Source organism: Hippoglossus stenolepis, chromosome 3 (genome assembly GCF_022539355.2).
Source record: "Hippoglossus stenolepis isolate QCI-W04-F060 chromosome 3, HSTE1.2, whole genome shotgun sequence".
Lineage (NCBI taxonomy): Eukaryota > Metazoa > Chordata > Actinopteri > Pleuronectiformes > Pleuronectidae > Hippoglossus > Hippoglossus stenolepis.
Window position 1 is genome coordinate 26159421 of NC_061485.1, and position 16440 is coordinate 26175860.

At 41.9% G+C, this 16440-nt stretch overlaps 1 protein-coding gene across 6 annotated transcripts in view; it reads right to left on the bottom strand.

Moving 5' to 3' along the window:
* The window catches only part of LOC118104989 (protein 4.1), a 74244-nt gene that overhangs the window by 15657 nt on the left and 42147 nt on the right, over positions 1-16440 (bottom strand). For all 6 annotated transcript variants that reach the window (XM_035152341.2, XM_035152344.2, XM_035152345.2 and 3 more), the window contains exons 2-12: positions 15051-15197; positions 13625-13792; positions 9812-9916; positions 5546-5588; positions 5274-5349; positions 4601-4819; positions 4106-4193; positions 3829-3981; positions 1939-2036; positions 1015-1190; positions 171-400 (exon numbers count right to left, since the gene is read on the bottom strand). In XM_035152341.2, coding sequence (XP_035008232.2) covers positions 171-400; positions 1015-1190; positions 1939-2036; positions 3829-3981; positions 4106-4193; positions 4601-4819; positions 5274-5349; positions 5546-5588; positions 9812-9916; positions 13625-13792; positions 15051-15095 — 1401 coding nt within the window. In that variant the 5' untranslated portion in view covers positions 15096-15197. The remainder of the gene's footprint in view (positions 1-170; positions 401-1014; positions 1191-1938; positions 2037-3828; positions 3982-4105; positions 4194-4600; positions 4820-5273; positions 5350-5545; positions 5589-9811; positions 9917-13624; positions 13793-15050; positions 15198-16440) is intronic.

The window sequence follows — 16440 nt, forward strand, 5'->3', positions numbered from 1 at the left end:
ACGGAAGCTTGCACTGCATCTGTTTACATCAGCATCCCTGCAGTCACGGATTTCCCTGAACCAAGTTTGGAGTTGTCTTCAAGTTGACTGAAGCTCTCTTTTATTTTTCATAAAGTTTAGCACAATGGAAATCCATAAAAAGTCACAGTCTGTCAGGAAATCTTTACTACCATGATCTCTTTCTTTCGGCTTGGACTGACGTTGCCATCAAAGTCTTTTTCCTGCTCCGACTCCGTGCCCTGGTCTGGGTCCTTGTCGTCCTCGTCCTGCTCCATGCTGGGCTCCAGCTCGGTCTCCTGCTCGTCCATGGAGGGGCTGTGGAGGCGACGCTGCTCGCCGGCGCTGCGGTGGGACAGGCCATCGTGGTTCTCACACATGGCTGAGACTGGCCGCGAGAACTCTGCGAGTAAGAAGAGGTGAGTTCATTTGATTTGGGGTTTTTAGAGTCAAAGTTTGACATTTTGGGAAGTACACTCAGTGTCTGTCATGTTGACAAAAAGGTGGGAAGATTGACTTTACTCTCATATCTGTCTCTTAAATAAGAAGCTTCAGACAGTTAGCTTTAGATTAGCATAGATGGTGGAGCCAGTGGAGATGGTGTAAAAGTTGAAAAGCCTGGCTCTATCCAAAACTACAAACAATGTAAAAATGTATGTGCAGGACTTTTTCTTGACCAGGACTCTCGGTTGTGACTTCCTGCACCACAAAGACCACAACCTATTTTTTTGCATGTCTTAAACAAAGGACATATGGCATGTAAACTTGTGAGCTTTGCTGGTAGGTGGATGTTTTTACCTTTGGCCAGACTTAAACCAGCTTTTTCCCATCTCTAGTCTTTCTGCTAAGCTAAGCTAACCAACACTCTGCAAGAAAGCAGGGAAGCAAAAATTCGTATTTCCCTCAATGTTCATCTTTCTTTTAATGTCCCTAAATGTTGCTACAAGTTTAAAAATCCAATCCAATCTTTAGACCGTCCATGTGCAGATGGATTGGATGCCCCACTGCGGCTCTCACCTCCATCCAAGCTCCTGGACAGCAGGTACCTCTTGCTGGTGGAGCGTTCAAAGTGTGGAGCAGGCCGGTCGATGAGCGCGCTGGCCTGTCTGCTTTGAGCCTGTGTCCGTCCGCTGTATCGGAACTTTGAACCCATCACCAAGAAGCCCTTAGGTGGAGGCTCTGGAGATACCAGCCTGTAGAAACAACAATGGCAATGGTTGAACATTCTTGACCACATACTCTATCTTACTATTTATATCATATAGCAAAAAGCAGCTGGGCAAGGACATCGAATGTGTGTTTTAGAGGAGATATCTTCATCCATAATTTCTTTAAGATTATTGCTTTATTCGATTTTTGCAATTACCAAAATCTTCACAAATGTTTTGGCACAGGTCAATCAAATTGACATTGAGTGGTGAAAAACAAAACAACCTGAACTAGAGAAAAAATTTAATTAAATATAAAAAACAACATAGTGGTGAGTAGATAATGAGTGATTTTAAATTTTTAGGTGAACTATCTCTTTAAGCACTTTATCTATGCCAGTGATGCTGGCTTAATTTTATTTCAAACTCTTCCACCTTATCCAGCAGACAGTACTATTCATCATTAATTTAAATCTCAACACCTTTAGGCTGCAGGTGGGAGCCTCTTGCATGCACGCTACATAACGAGTATCAGTATTCAGTCCCTCTGTGACATGTCATCTTGTACCTCCTGAGCTTCTTGTGAAGCTGAATCAGGATCATTTAGCAATGTCAAGGTTGCAATGAAAGGAACATGCACTGCAGAAAGGCCACCGCATGTTTCACAGACCACTGTACAATGAAGTTGAGTGTGCGAGCACCTGGTGAAAGCCGTATGAATGGAAATGTTTTCTTTGCCTTGATACTCATTGAACAGGTAACACTCCAACCATGAGGGCAGATCGATACCTACCGGAAGAAAGTGTGATGCTCAATGCAGACCTTCCACAGCCTCTTGGCAGCTCTGTGGTGGGGAAGCTTAAAACCGATTGTACTTTCAAACTGCTCGTACTGGAGGGGAGAGAGAGAACAGGGAGACAGAGAGAAAAGTGAGAAAGTGTGTGTGTTTGTGTGTTCGAGAGCAGTTTTCTGAAAGCCACAAGTACTTCAAGCTGGACCTAAGTTTAGGCCAATCGATTACATTCATGAAAAATCCAGGATATTTACGACATCTCATACCAGCATGAACACTGACCTCAGTCAATGAAGCAGACAACTGGCATAATAGGCATGTCAACATATGAGCAAACACATTTAGAACATTACAACATGGAATTTGCCGACTGGTCAAAAAGAGCAGATAAAGTCAATTAAGCATCCAATGTTCAGACACTGGGAGCATTTGTAATGAAAAGTGTTTCATGGCTCTATATTTACACTCTCTATCCCACTATTCTGACTGCAGCTGCAGCAGCTCTGGTAAAGGGGCTCTTTATTTGGCTCCATCACAGGCTCACTGTGCGGCTCTGTCACTTGACTGGGTCTGGCCCAGACAGCCTGTCGCACTGAGGCTCAGCATGGAGGATAAGCTTCAGCGCTGCACAGGACAATGAGGAGGACGAGAGTATAGAGCCTGACCGTGCAGAGGAGCAACGCTGGAGGTATAAGAAGGAGGATTTACAGCCTGCTGCCTTGAAAACTGACCACAAGTTCATTTCCGTTGTGCCTTTCAGACATACCAGCTTAACATTAGCTATTGTTGTATTTAACATGTGAGATAATGCTGCACTGGTAAAGGAATGGCTCAAGATTTTGGGAAATGTGCTTATTCTCATTCCCAGTCTACTGTTAAATTTGAAGCTGGAGCCAGGAGGTTAGCTCCGCATTAAGACTAGAAACCTGGTTCAGTCCAAAGTTAACCAAATCTGCCTATAAGCAGCTCTAACACTCACAATGTAACATGTCATTTATTGATCCATACAAAAACTAGAGGAAAAAACTTCCAGCTCTGACTCTATCAAGGATCCTGACCATGCAGAATGCTAAAAGTATAACACAGAGGATTTAGAGTCTTCTGCTTTGCATAACTGACCGCACGTTCATTTCTGATGTAGCTTGTAAGTGTAAGTAAGAGTGTTGTTTGGAATTATATGGCTGAAGGAAAAGGAATAGTTTGATATGTTAGGAAATGCACCACGCTTAGCACAACAATTAGATAAAGGGTAGGAAACAGCTAGCCTGGGTCAGTCCAAAGGAAACTAAATCTGCCTGCAAGCAGCTCTAAAGCTCCCTACATGAACATTTATTTAATCATTATTAAACCCAGAGAAAAAAACAATTAGTTTTAGTTCTATCAAGGATTGTCTATGGCAACATATACATTTGTCTTGGCCTTGTGCAGTGACTACTTAGAGTCATCGCTTTAAGGTTGCCAGGCAACCAGTGGCGACAGGAGGCCAGAAAAATCACACCTTGTCATGTCTTCAAGATAAACTAAGCTAAACTAGGCTTCTTGCTGTAGCTTCATTTTTAACATATAGAATTCAGAGTGGTATCAATCCTAACTCTTAGTTACCACTCACTTCTTCAAGTACCAAACCCACAGTTGGCACCACAGGCTTTCTGATATAAATTATTAGTTTTCAGGCCAGATAACCAAGACAACATCGCTCTAAGGCCATCATTATGATGATCATGCAGATTATTTTTGCAAACTGAGACGATGAGAAAGCTCCTTTAACACTTTGGTTTACATTAAACAACTACTTTTTTTATTGAACAGCACTTACTAATAGTAAATGAATCATAATGTCTAAAATCGATATATAGTGTCCCTTTTATCATCCTTCCCCACACTGCATACCTCTCCAGGTCGTATCTTGATGTAGAAGTTGCTCCTCTTATAAGAGATCTTCAGGATCTTTGGCCAGGCAAAGCGGTTGATTCTCAGCCTATCTCTGTAAATCAGCAGACCGTTGGCACAGACCCCCAGCATTATGTCAATCCCTTCAGAATCCTGCAGCAAACATGGGGCAGCACACAGGCAGAAATTATCCATGAGAAACACTGTATGCATCCTAGAAAACTATTGTAATTTCATGAAAATAAAATGATATGAAACAACTTGAGGAAGAGTCGACCTTAGCATGGTGGAGGTCCACACCGTACATGGACAGTTTCTTCGCATTCTCCAAGAAGTTAATTTCAGCCTCTGCTGGAGTCATCCCCCTGCGAGCAGAATAACGATAATATCTGTAACCAACATCAACAGGCCCTCTCAAATAATAAGCCCATAATCTTGCACAGCGGGAGCAGAATTATCTTGGTAACATGCTTGATATATTCACTTCTTAATTCGTTGCATCCGTTCCCCTAAGCATTATGTTTGGTCGCATGCCAAAAAGGAAAGCTAAAGAAGAGCATCGTGGAAGCCCTCTAACTGAGTGAAAGTGTTCCCACACTGTCAAGACTCGCACTGTTAACCTCTCAATGACACATTGTGCAGTAATGTGGCGGCATCTATCTGCCATGTGCATGAGGGAATGTTTCAAAACAATGGAAAACTCATCAACCCATAAACCCAGGAGATTTGTTCACTGATGAAAATCTGATTGAAACAACAGTAAGTCCAGTACTTGTAGTTTCGATGGAGCTCCATCACCCTCTCCTCCAGCTCGCGAGTCTGATTGGGGGCAAAGCGGAAATCGCTGACATAGTCAGAGCCGTGGTCCTCCTGGTCATAGTCTCCCAGCTCGGCTTGAACGGAGTAGGAGCCCAGAAGGGCGTGAGTGACGAACGAGCATGGCAGTCGACCTGACAGCATGTCATCCCTCAGCTGCAGACATAGGTAGTATCTGTCAGATGAAACAAAAGGGGAGGAGGGTGTTGGCAGTCAAACAAGCCTGAGCCAAGGCAAGCTCCAACAAGTATTCAGCATAGTTAATCCACGGCAGTTAGTAGCATTCCAGGTCAAATCCTTAAAAAGGAGAGAGGGATTTGGGTTGCTTTGACAGAAGGGCAAATATGCCACGTAAATTGTTACAATGCTTGCATGTAAACACTTATCTTTAGGAAAATGAAAAAGGTGAAGCTGACATATGTCAACAATGTCTGCTTTCATTGAACTGTGAAGAGCATCTGGCAGCACAGACAGGAGAGTTACAACTGTTGACAATATGTGTGTGTGTGTGTGTGTGTGTGTGTGTGTGTGTGTGTGTGTGTGTGTGTGTGTGTGTGTGTGTGTGTGTGTGTGTGTGTGTGTGTGTGTGTGTGTGTGTGTGTGTGTGTGTGTGTGTGTGTGTGTTCTACCTGGTGATATCCTCAGTGAGCTGGGAGGGGTCTGGAGGGTAGAACTTGACTGAGAAGGCAAAGTTCCACGGAGAGTCTGAGGAGTACATGGATGTTCAATAATGTGTTTGTCTTGAGACGTATTGTACAAAATTATAATTAAAAGTCAATAACAGAATTGTATCTAATAGGTTGACATAAAAATTTGTATCACTTCATTTGCCTACAAATACGACTTTACCAATTTAATTAAAAAATATTTATCATGTGAGCGACTTGGAAAAGACACTCACTGCGCATCTGCTTCTTGATCTCCTTGGAGGGGTCCAACCAGTTCTGAAAGACAGAAGGCAGAATTCACAGAGGGCAGCTGGAAACATGGTTAATGCACACCCCGGTGCCGCACTCCGCTCTAATTGCTGTCAATGTTCCTAATGAAAGCCGCTCCATATGGCTGAATAAAGCAAGTGAGCCCTCTCCAGCTGAGGCGCTCCAACGTGCGTAGAGCAGATTCAAATCAAGCATCTGTTGTGTTCATTGTGTCGCAAAATCATTGGCAGCCTGATCTCATCACATCCAATCATGCAGTGAACCGCTTCACCTATAGGGACCCTATTTCTGATTTGGCTATGAGAGCATCTCATCAGTGGTTCGGTGGATACTGTCTCTCTTGTAACAGCAACTGTGGATCGTGATGATTGGAAGTTCAGCGATGAAGAGAGAAAATATTCAATAATCATTTGTAACTGCTTACAAGTTAAAGTACAATATTCCATGAAAAATCTCTTGATATACAAAAGAACATTAATTATCCACCTTCTACTTTACTAGCTTCATCAAACCTCTTTTTGACCTTCTGAATGTTTATGTTAAGTTCCATGGAATCTGTGCTTTAATTTTTATCCTCTTAATAAACTATTGATTAGCTCTGATACTTCCATGTGTAACACTTGCAATTATTAAAAAGTAGCGACATAGTGTAGTCAGATAAAACCCCTGTCACATTAGTTGTAGATTAATCCAATTATTTGATATTAGTACTTCATCAAAACTGTACTCCATGATGAAATGTCTAAATGCCAGCAGCCGTACAGTCGTGCCTTAAGCTAAATGCTCAACATGCTGCCATGCTCACAGTGACCATGCTAGCATGTTGTATGTGTGGCATGTTTTACCATCTTAGTTTAATGTGTTAGCAGGGAAACCTTTGCTTCCAAATCAAAACAATTCAAGTGGATGAATGTTATTAGTTTTGCAGGAGTTTGATAATAAACCAAAGAGCTGGATGGTTTTAATATGTTTAAACTGATGATGGCGCTAGGTAAAAAACTCATTACATTTCATTTCATTTGAAACCATCCAAGTTGGAAACAAATGTCAACTTCATGGTGGTGGAAAACTAAAGTTCAGGCTGTGACCTAGACATGGGTGTAACCATGAATGTCTGTAGAAAAAAACTGATGTGGCAATTCAACCACTACTACAACTTTGACCTGGATGAAAAAGCAGAGGATCGCCAATGTCAGCAACCACTGTTGTCTGGGCTCATTGTGTGAACCAGCAATCTTCTAGATATTACAGTCAAGAGCAAAGTGATGGACCAGCCAACAGGCTCTGCCATCCCCAAAGCCACACTGACAGGTCGTCTAAGGACAATTAAATCCAATCAAAACACACAAGCAAAAAGAAACACAGGCCGACATATAGGCTTACACACAGTGGTGAGGGCTGATACCACTTGCTACTTTATTCCCTGCACATATACATAAACAGGTGTTTGCAGGAGGCAACGTAGTTGTGTGCCGCCTGTGGTGCAGCGAGCTGACAGTGATCCTCACTAGCCTGAATACCACACAGCAGATGCTTATTAATGCTGACAGTATTTTTGCCAGCTGGTATCACATCAGTCAGAGTGGAATCAGGAGTATGAAAGGTTGACACAGTGCAGTGCACTCCTGTGGCCTCGTTGGACAAACTTCAAGCATCTCTGGCAACATTGAGCTGTGCCTTCACGTGCACACACACACACACTGACGTACACAAACACAAACACACATACACCTTCAGTGTTTAATCATGCTGCTAAAGACTTTAATGAGCCGCAGGCATTTATCGCCCCCCCCCCTTATATCAGCCAGGGCCAAAGAGCACTCAATTAGTAAGGCTCTCCCTCTGCCGCTTTGCTTTTCTCTGCAGAAAAGCAGAAGGAACTTTTAATCACTAACTGATCAAGGCTTTACTTCTGCGTTTGCAGCATCAGTTCATACAGCAATCACACAGAATAAATGTTCTACTGAAGAGCAAAAGATAAAATCCTCTCTCCTCCACCCCCAGCTGAGACAGAGAAAGGGCATCAGAAATTACATTTCAATTCTCTGGCTTTTTTGGTCCACTAAGCAGCGATGACCCCAGACGGCAGCTTCAAGCTGCACTCTGATAAGCCCGTCTTCTGAGCTGCAGCCTTACCTAAACTCAGAGAGAGGAAAACATTTGAAGCCTGTTTACCTCTTAAACGCACCAGCTAGCCTGTCCACATCGGCCGGGATAATGCTCAATCTAAAGCTGAAGTCATCAGGCACATGTCAAGTCACAACATGTGAGCTGACAAAGCGTGCACAAGCTGATGATGGTGAGTTAATGCTCCAAATGTTAAAAGAGACTTAGTCTTGTCATCTTCCCTATCTTCAAACGTTCCTCTGTAGGTTGTTGTGCAGCCATACCTGCCCTTGGGGAGTCTCACGTCAATCAAACCCTTAAACCCACACCCAACAAAGAGCTGTCATGTGAACCCAGTTCAGTGTCAGTCACATGATTATATGATCATAAACCTGGTCTGTGCACCTTGCAGCAATTAAACAGAGATCAGAGGGAAACAGACCTGGACTTTCTATTTGAAATTAGCTTATTGGAGTTGACGTGCCCAGATTTGGAGGTTGGGATCTGTTTTCTGAAACAGACTTGGTGCAGAACTGTCTGCAGTCTTAATGAAGGACTATTTCTTTGGTAAAAAGAGTAGTGGATTTTTCAATATTAATCAAGACAAGCTTTCTTGTTGCAGTGTTGCAGTTAACAAATAATACAATTTACAACATGTAGTCACACCAAAAATCTGCAGTACAACAGCTTCCAGCTCATTGTTTGCTGTACTGTTGTAGTTCACTCTAATTGCTCTCATCAGCATTGTTGCTAGTCATAGCAATCAGCTATTGAGCAGCTGTTTACTGCGATGAAGCTGTGCGTGAACCATAGACCCTGTTAAGACCTGCATGGTATTCACAAGTGGTCAGCTAGTTCAGGCCAAAACGTACCTAAATGCGTCCTGAATACGTCCTCAGAGATCAGATCAGTCAGATCACATTCTGAGGTGTTCCGTGACACATGTGACACGTGTGACCACATTCATATGAAGGACCTCTTACTCAGCTGATGACCTCTGACCTGCTGCGGTTTCACAATGAAGTGCACATACTTTTAGCATTTTCAATTTCTCAGTGCCAATACTTTGATTCTTTTGTGGCCACCACCACAATATCAACACTGATCAATACATAATGATTGATGCTTTTGCTAAATCGGTAAAATCTTTATTCACGGTGCAGCTGCTCGAGATTCATTAAACCCCTCCTGACAACTCTCTCTCTATGCCTTTCTCTCGCTCACTCGCGTTGACACACACAGACACACAGACACATCTATAAACTCAGACTTGGTAAAAACTATTGGGTCTTAGAGAACAGAAATGACGAAACGTGTATTTGCATACAGAGCGGGGAAGTGAGCTCTGATCAAAAATGATCACAGGAGACACAACAGGAGGAATTTTAATGCAAGGTGTGAACACACGTACTTAACGCTGACCATTTCTGATCGGATCTCTCAGGACGGATGTTAATAGCAGGTCTGAAGAACTAACACATCCTCCTCATTTTGTGAGTCCATGCATGTCTCAAAACCACCAGCATTAAGGGCTGTTTATTGGGTAACTCAACACTGTCACAACAAACTAAAGAATGCATTTTAGCCATATTGAGGCAATGAGCGATTTACTCTGTCTGATCATAAAGTTGAGCGTCATCTAAAGCGACAGGCTTCAAGTTGCTATGGTTACATAAGAAAGACAAAAAGAAGTTAGCAACTATTCCTACCAAACTTTACTTCTTATCTATTCAAATTTCTCTGATAAACTCTGGCTCTTGGCTTCTGTCTACAGAGGTTTAACTCAACCTCTGGAGGCAGATTTATATTTCTGCTTCCAGAACAGCTCTGCCTCTGAGAAATATTTCTCTAACTACATTTCATATATGCATGTTGCAAAGAGTAGATGAGACATTTTTTTTTTAATCTTCTCCCCTACTGCACAAGTTTTTCAATTGCCTTTTGTCCAGACGCAGCGTTAGAATGGAAATTTCCATTTTTCATTCATTCTTTGAATGATGGATAGTGCACCCCTCAGAGAGCTGACCCAGCCAACAAGTGAGAGGAATACAGATTTTTCCGTGAGCAGCGTGTTTATGCACTGAAACATCCCACAAGGTTATTGCGGTACACAATTCACTGACCTTCTGCGTGTCTGTGTCAGCAAAGGTCAGGCCGAAGTAGTCCTTCTCCAGAAGGTTGAGGTGCTCACACACCATGTCCATCAGGGTCTGTCCTCTTGAGTGTTTCTGTGAAGACAAAGATGAAGGACACAGCAGTGGTAAGGATGACAAAAGAAAGCAGAAGAGAGATTTTCCACAATGTTTCTGAAGTATTATGCATGAGTTGCCGTTAAAGCTCAGTTTTTCAGGGCAAACATAAGACCCGAAGACAACTGTTTTTCTCAAGACTGCTTTCCTGTTCTCTGGTTCAGAGAAAACAGCTCAGTCATGTGGTGTTAAGTCACAACCAGAGTGCATCAAACACTTGACAGTGAAAATGGATTGTGGATTGCTGGTCTTTGCACTGCATGCAGGATTTCCTTTTGACAGCGTGAGCATCACATCAACATTTACTTTGACATTCAAGAGACAGGCTTGATTTTCACATTCAAGTACAGTTTGTTCGATATCTTTGACTAGTAAACGTCAGAATGTACAAATTTTAGCTGACTGTGCTTACACCAGGATTTGTGGAGACCGGTATATTTTTGGTGAATAGCCTGAGTGAAAGTAATGCACCTAAGTAGAGAAGTGGAGAAGGAAACAGTTCAACCTGAGGAATTGTGACATCTGAGAGAAAAGTATGACACGGTAAGTACTTTATTTATAAGTAAGTGAGATCTTCTTCTATTTAGATATGAAATCAACTAGTTTGGATTTCACAGTGGTCTGATGAAAATGATATCCAGAACATTACATTATAAAGATTAGTATGGATTATTTGAAGAGATCTTGAAAATCTCGTAATGCACCCGCAGCTAAACTTGTTTATTTCAAGCCGTAAATAATCACACCTAAAATGTTTTCACTTCAATTTCAGGCATTTTTTGTAGTGTTTGAAATATTGACAATGCAACATCAATTCATGCACGAGCTCATCTGCCACTGTCAAGTATTGAACTAAGAAGTATGGTAGTGTTTAGACCTAACACTGAACCTAGCTTAGAGGGTATTATGGACACACACACACACACACACACACACACACACACACACACACACACACACACACACACACACACACACACACACACACACACACACACACACACACACACACACACACACACACACACACACACACGCACACACGCACGCACACAATGCCGAGGTGAGGCGACAGCGAGAATGAAGCAAGCAGTTGCCAGGGCAACAGATGCAGTGTTATCCCTCTGCTGTCTTGTTTCTAATATCTCAAGGCTACAGGACTTTAAAGAGTGTTTCACCTTTGCCTTATTATCGGAGAAAGGATGGTGGAGCAACACTTTGACGAGCACGCTAATGACATCCGCTGCAGCCAGTAATATTAAATAAACAAATCGGTATGTGGAATTTGAATAGGCCATGACTGAGGTGAAGCAGCCTGGTTGCTCTCTACTCTGGAACAATTAATTATTTGGCTGCACAATAATGATCTCAGCATTTCTGCCACCTGACATGGGACATCCAAGGAAAGAATCTTGGCAGCGTATAAAGACCACAATCATTTCTACCATAAATAGCTGTGTTGTACACATCAGCTCAGCCAGGCTACATATTCAAATTGCACCACAGTGAGCAGAGGGGTAAGAAGAGTGAGTAAGGGCGTGGTGTCTCTTCTCCTGCCCAAGGACCACAGGGATGTGAAGCCATGCGTCCATGACAAGAGACTTCATTAACCCGTGCATGCAGCGCCCCCTCTGGGGAGAGCCATCCCCTAAGTGTGGCCTGCCTCCTTGCAACACTGTAATTATCAGCTCCTGGAAGCAGGGACAAAGTTCCAGCCCTGCAATTACAGACACAAAGCAGGAGCAAGCTCATCCATGACCCGGAGGTCTGAGGCTCTCAACATACTGTACCAGAATAAGAAAACAACACATAGGCTGAGAAGAGGCTGCGTTGTACATGCATCTCTGGCAACGGCTGCAGAGAGCAGATGAACGTTCAGGAAGCATTTAAGAAACAAGCTTTATCACCATAATGCAATCTATTCTTGTGATGTGGAAAAGGCCGAGAGGTATTTCAGAATATTTTTTCAGTGCTGAGAGAGTGGTCGACAAGCGTAGCGTTCCTGATCCTCTCACCTCACACACACACACTCGCAGATAGAAGCCCCCTCACCCCCAACCCCAGCACATCCCACACAAAGTTTCATGCCCTTGTGCACAAGTATCCTACAGGTGGCCCATAATAACATTGCTCTTCTATTTTCTCCTTGGCTGCGCCTGGCTTGCAAACATGTAATAACTATGGATTTCCTAACACCCAGTTAGCAGCTGGTGCTCGGGGCTTTTATTGGACAGAATTAACTTGAAGGTTGTGTATATGAATGCCAAAAACGATATCTAAGCTTGAGTAGTTTTGCAAAAACTATACTTTTTGAATCTTTAGTCAATGGAATTTTAAAAATGTTCACTAAACAAAATACAGCATGCCAAACTATGAAATGATTCAGATTTTGGTGTGAAGAGCCACAAGCTTCTCACAAGGTCACTACTTGATCTATATCGAAACAGTTCAATTGTGTTCTGTGGCTTTGGGGAAGTTTCCCAGTATCTGACAAGATGATCCTGATAATGTGTCTATGAAATAGAACAGTCATCAGGAGATGACACATCTACCCACAATACCCAGAGAACTTGAGAGAGCAGATCATATGGTTCTATCACAGTTAACTGGAGTTGTAATATTCCCTTCAGTAAGAGAGAACAGCTGTTGTTCTTTTAAACAGCAAATATACAGAGGCTTGAATTTTCATGTAGCAGCTGCAGGTTGAGTTCCATCACGGCCCTTCTTCCCCAATTCTCTTTCCCCATTTCACGCTGTCGTAAAATCATCAAAAGAAACACATCCAGAAACATTCATGAATAAATAAATCCCTTCATATCCACACCTTGTAAACATTATGCTGTGTTGTATCTTTCTGTTGGAGAAAAGTTTTGAGAGCCTCAAGTAAAACTCTGAATGTCAAATTAAACATTTACCATTATTTTTCCAAAGTGATACATATCTTTTCTGCCAAAGAGTCCTTGTCAAGATGGGCAGCAATGAAATAAAAAGTTTTGAATATAAATACAAGCAAAACACTATGATGTGCATCATTTTTGTGTCACTTGTAACTTGGTGTTGGACGACACAGACAAACCTATTTCCTCTTTTGATACTTTTTGATACACAGTGCTAGAGAGAAACATTTTTGTTGGTGCTCACAAAGTCCTGAAGCTTCAATATCCATAATCATATTCATGAGCATGTACAATACAGCAAATCTGCTGGATCACACAGACGTCTGGTTTAAGAAATACAGCGGCGATGAACTGGCCTGGACGACACCAATGTGCCCAGACAGATCACATCAGGTGCAGAGGCGATGGTGCCAGGCAGACACCTCATGGTTCATGCATGTATGTAAATTCTTAGTGAGAGGAATAGAAAGTTGAGCCTTTTCAAGAAATAGCCTAAAATATTGGGTCAGGTAATTGGTTATGAATTATTACATTACATTATACAGAAATGTGCGACATTTCCTTGGTTTCACCCTCCTGCAGAGCTCACAGCATGGCACTCTGTCTTTTATTCTTTTGTTCTCTCTGCCTGTTTTATGCATTCTGTGCAGCACTGTACAACACACACACACAACTACCCACACAGGAAAATAATAACAAGGGGGGATAAAGAGTGCTGCTTTCCAGTTTGTTCAGCATTTTAAGGCTAAATCTAGAAAATGTATTTCAACAAACCCTTTGTTCAGCATACCTCGATTTCTCCTTCAAAGTCAGTAGTGTCCAGCAGGCTCATTTTGAAGGGGACTGTTTTCAGTCGCTTGGAGCCTTTCTGGGGGGATTTGAGGTTCTTGTTTGGCGACGTCTTCTCAGACATTTCGTCTGTTTCTCTGTGTTCGTCCAGATGCTTGGAGTTCTGTTCCTTTACAAACATAAAAAAGACAGTGAAATGTAACGGATCTGATGTGTCATCGCACATACTGTACCTGAGTGAATATGTGAAATACTTAAAATACTTTTACGTGCCAGAATAAGGATAGCGCCTCGAGATTAGTTTTTTTTACCAATATTAAGTTTTAACTTCTACAATACAAACATCACAATGTTTGGTTGATTTGGCCTCAGTCAAAGTCAGCGGTGTAGTTAGCAAGTAGCTTTAGTAGATCTTGGTCATAGTGTGAAATCTGTGAAACTCTGATACTAGCACAGACTGTAGATAGAGAAAGACGACACGTCTCCACTTCCTCCCATTGTACAAAAATGAACACAAAATACCACAGATACAGGTGCCGCCATGTCACGCTTTTGAGAGAACTTGAAGCCAGAGTCTCCATCTTAGTGATCAAGGAGGGCAGCCGCACTATCAAGGACCCCCCCCCATACACACACTTAAACAATCGAGAATCAGTTTCAGCTCTCAATCACGTAGTTTCACACAGTTTTGAATGGTATAATAAACAAATATTACAAAATTTACTGTTAAAATAAACACTTATTAAACACACATCAAACAACCTAAATTGAAAGAGACCATCATTGAGAAAAATGTATTTACTGTGCACTCAGATTTTTTTTTTATTAGGCCCTTACATGTCCCATTACTAACATGTTATATGTATATATCTTATACTGCATCCAGCCACAAGGTGGTGATCAAGATGACTTGGCCTCACTTTTGGGAGCTGTCATGTCATCGATCTTTTAAATACAGTCAATGTTTCAGACATTCATTATACTGTCACAGCAACCATTACTAATATCATGGCTGCATATTACAGCCTCTCCAGACCTGACAGCTTTGCTTCAGTCCAAGCAAGACTAATGCATTATCAAGATATGCTGTGCATTCGAGATTTCAAATAAAATAATGACAGAGAGCAGAGAGAAACTAGTGTCCAGATGACGTCCTTGTTCTACAACTCCTTTATCCAATCTGTCCTTATTTTCTCTTTCATTACTTTGTATAATAACATGAACATCAGGGACACTTTAGCTGGTAGTCAGATCCTGACATTGATGGATTCAATGGAAGTTTTAATGGTTGACCTGGTTGAGGAAAACTGGTTGAGGAAAACATTGGTTTAATGAGTAGTAACGAACAAAAACTTACAAAGGCCTAAATAAAGACTTAACACAGCCACTTGGAGGTCTGTGGCTTTATCAGTTTGTGAAATGCTGACCTGTTTGGCCATCTCCAGCATGCTGTCTGAGGTGGAGTCCTGCATGCCTGCTGCTGCTGCCCCCTGCTGTCTGGGAGGACTCCTGTCTTGCTTTCTTCACCTCTGACTTAGGGCCTGCCTCTGTCGCTTCAGCAAAGTAACGCCAACCTGAGAAAAGACATGAACACAGAAACGTTTTAAGAATCATCTCAACAGAGTAGAGCCCCGACTTCATAATACCATGTCAAAACCGTAAAGGTTCTGTGTGTGTGGCATCTAACAGTAAAGTTGAGTGAAAGTCCTTTACTCCTCTTTTCACCCTCCTCTTTCTAGTATGTAGGAGAATATTCAGTTCAGAGAATTCAAGTAACATGAGAATCCAAAACAACATGTCTGGAGCCAGTGTTTGGCTTGTTTGTCCTGGGCTACTGTAGAAATATGGCCATCCAACATGGCAGAGGATTCAATACCAATGTAGATACAAATGTTTTTTTCTAATGTAACAAAAACACACACTAATGAAAATGTAATCATTAATATGATATCCCATTTCTGCCAATGTCCATCTATCCATTATCTAAGCTGTCCTTTAGGGCCACAGGTGGGGCAGGAGCAAATCCCATTTGACATTGGGTTACTCACATTCACATCTTTGGCTAATTTAGAATGAAATGATTAGTAAGGCCACAGACAACTTTTCAGATGACTATTTATTGATGGCCATCGGGACACAAAAAGGATTTTAACAAATAAGATAGAAGGTGCTTCAGAAACCACTTAACAACCCTACTTTTACACATGCTTTCTCTAAGAATCAATAGAGCTGAGATTCACCAGGGGCTGAAACCTGGGGCTCGTGAAAAATTTAAAACACGAATGCATCCACACTATAAGATAACGGCACAGCACTGGCACCTGGCTCGCCTTAACTAAAGATTCTGAAAGCAGTATTTTCTTCATTAACCGTTTTCACAAAGATAACTCACCTTCCCGTCAAGGACATTTACTTTAATTATAAAATTCCTCACTGAGCCAGATAAGGATTATCCTTTAAGCAAGACACGCTCTGGCAATAAGATGACAATTACCCCAAAAACAATTAATTAGTGAATTAGGCCATGAACTCACAGCTATAATAGAGCATTTCTACCATCACAAAGGTATTCAACCAAAAAAACGATAAAGGGTCTTATCACTCTTCCATGAGCAGGTATGAATTTGTGTAATGCTCCAGTCTGTATCACTCCATGGTGGAATGGACTATTTAATTGCCAAGAATGCATATCTTGTACCATGATACATGTTCGTGTATAGTCCTCATTTAGCAAATTAAAAGAAGGTTACATGCTAATGAAAAAAGGCAATTACACAAAGATGTGCAGGTGCTTGAGGTGTTATCACTGTCTTGATC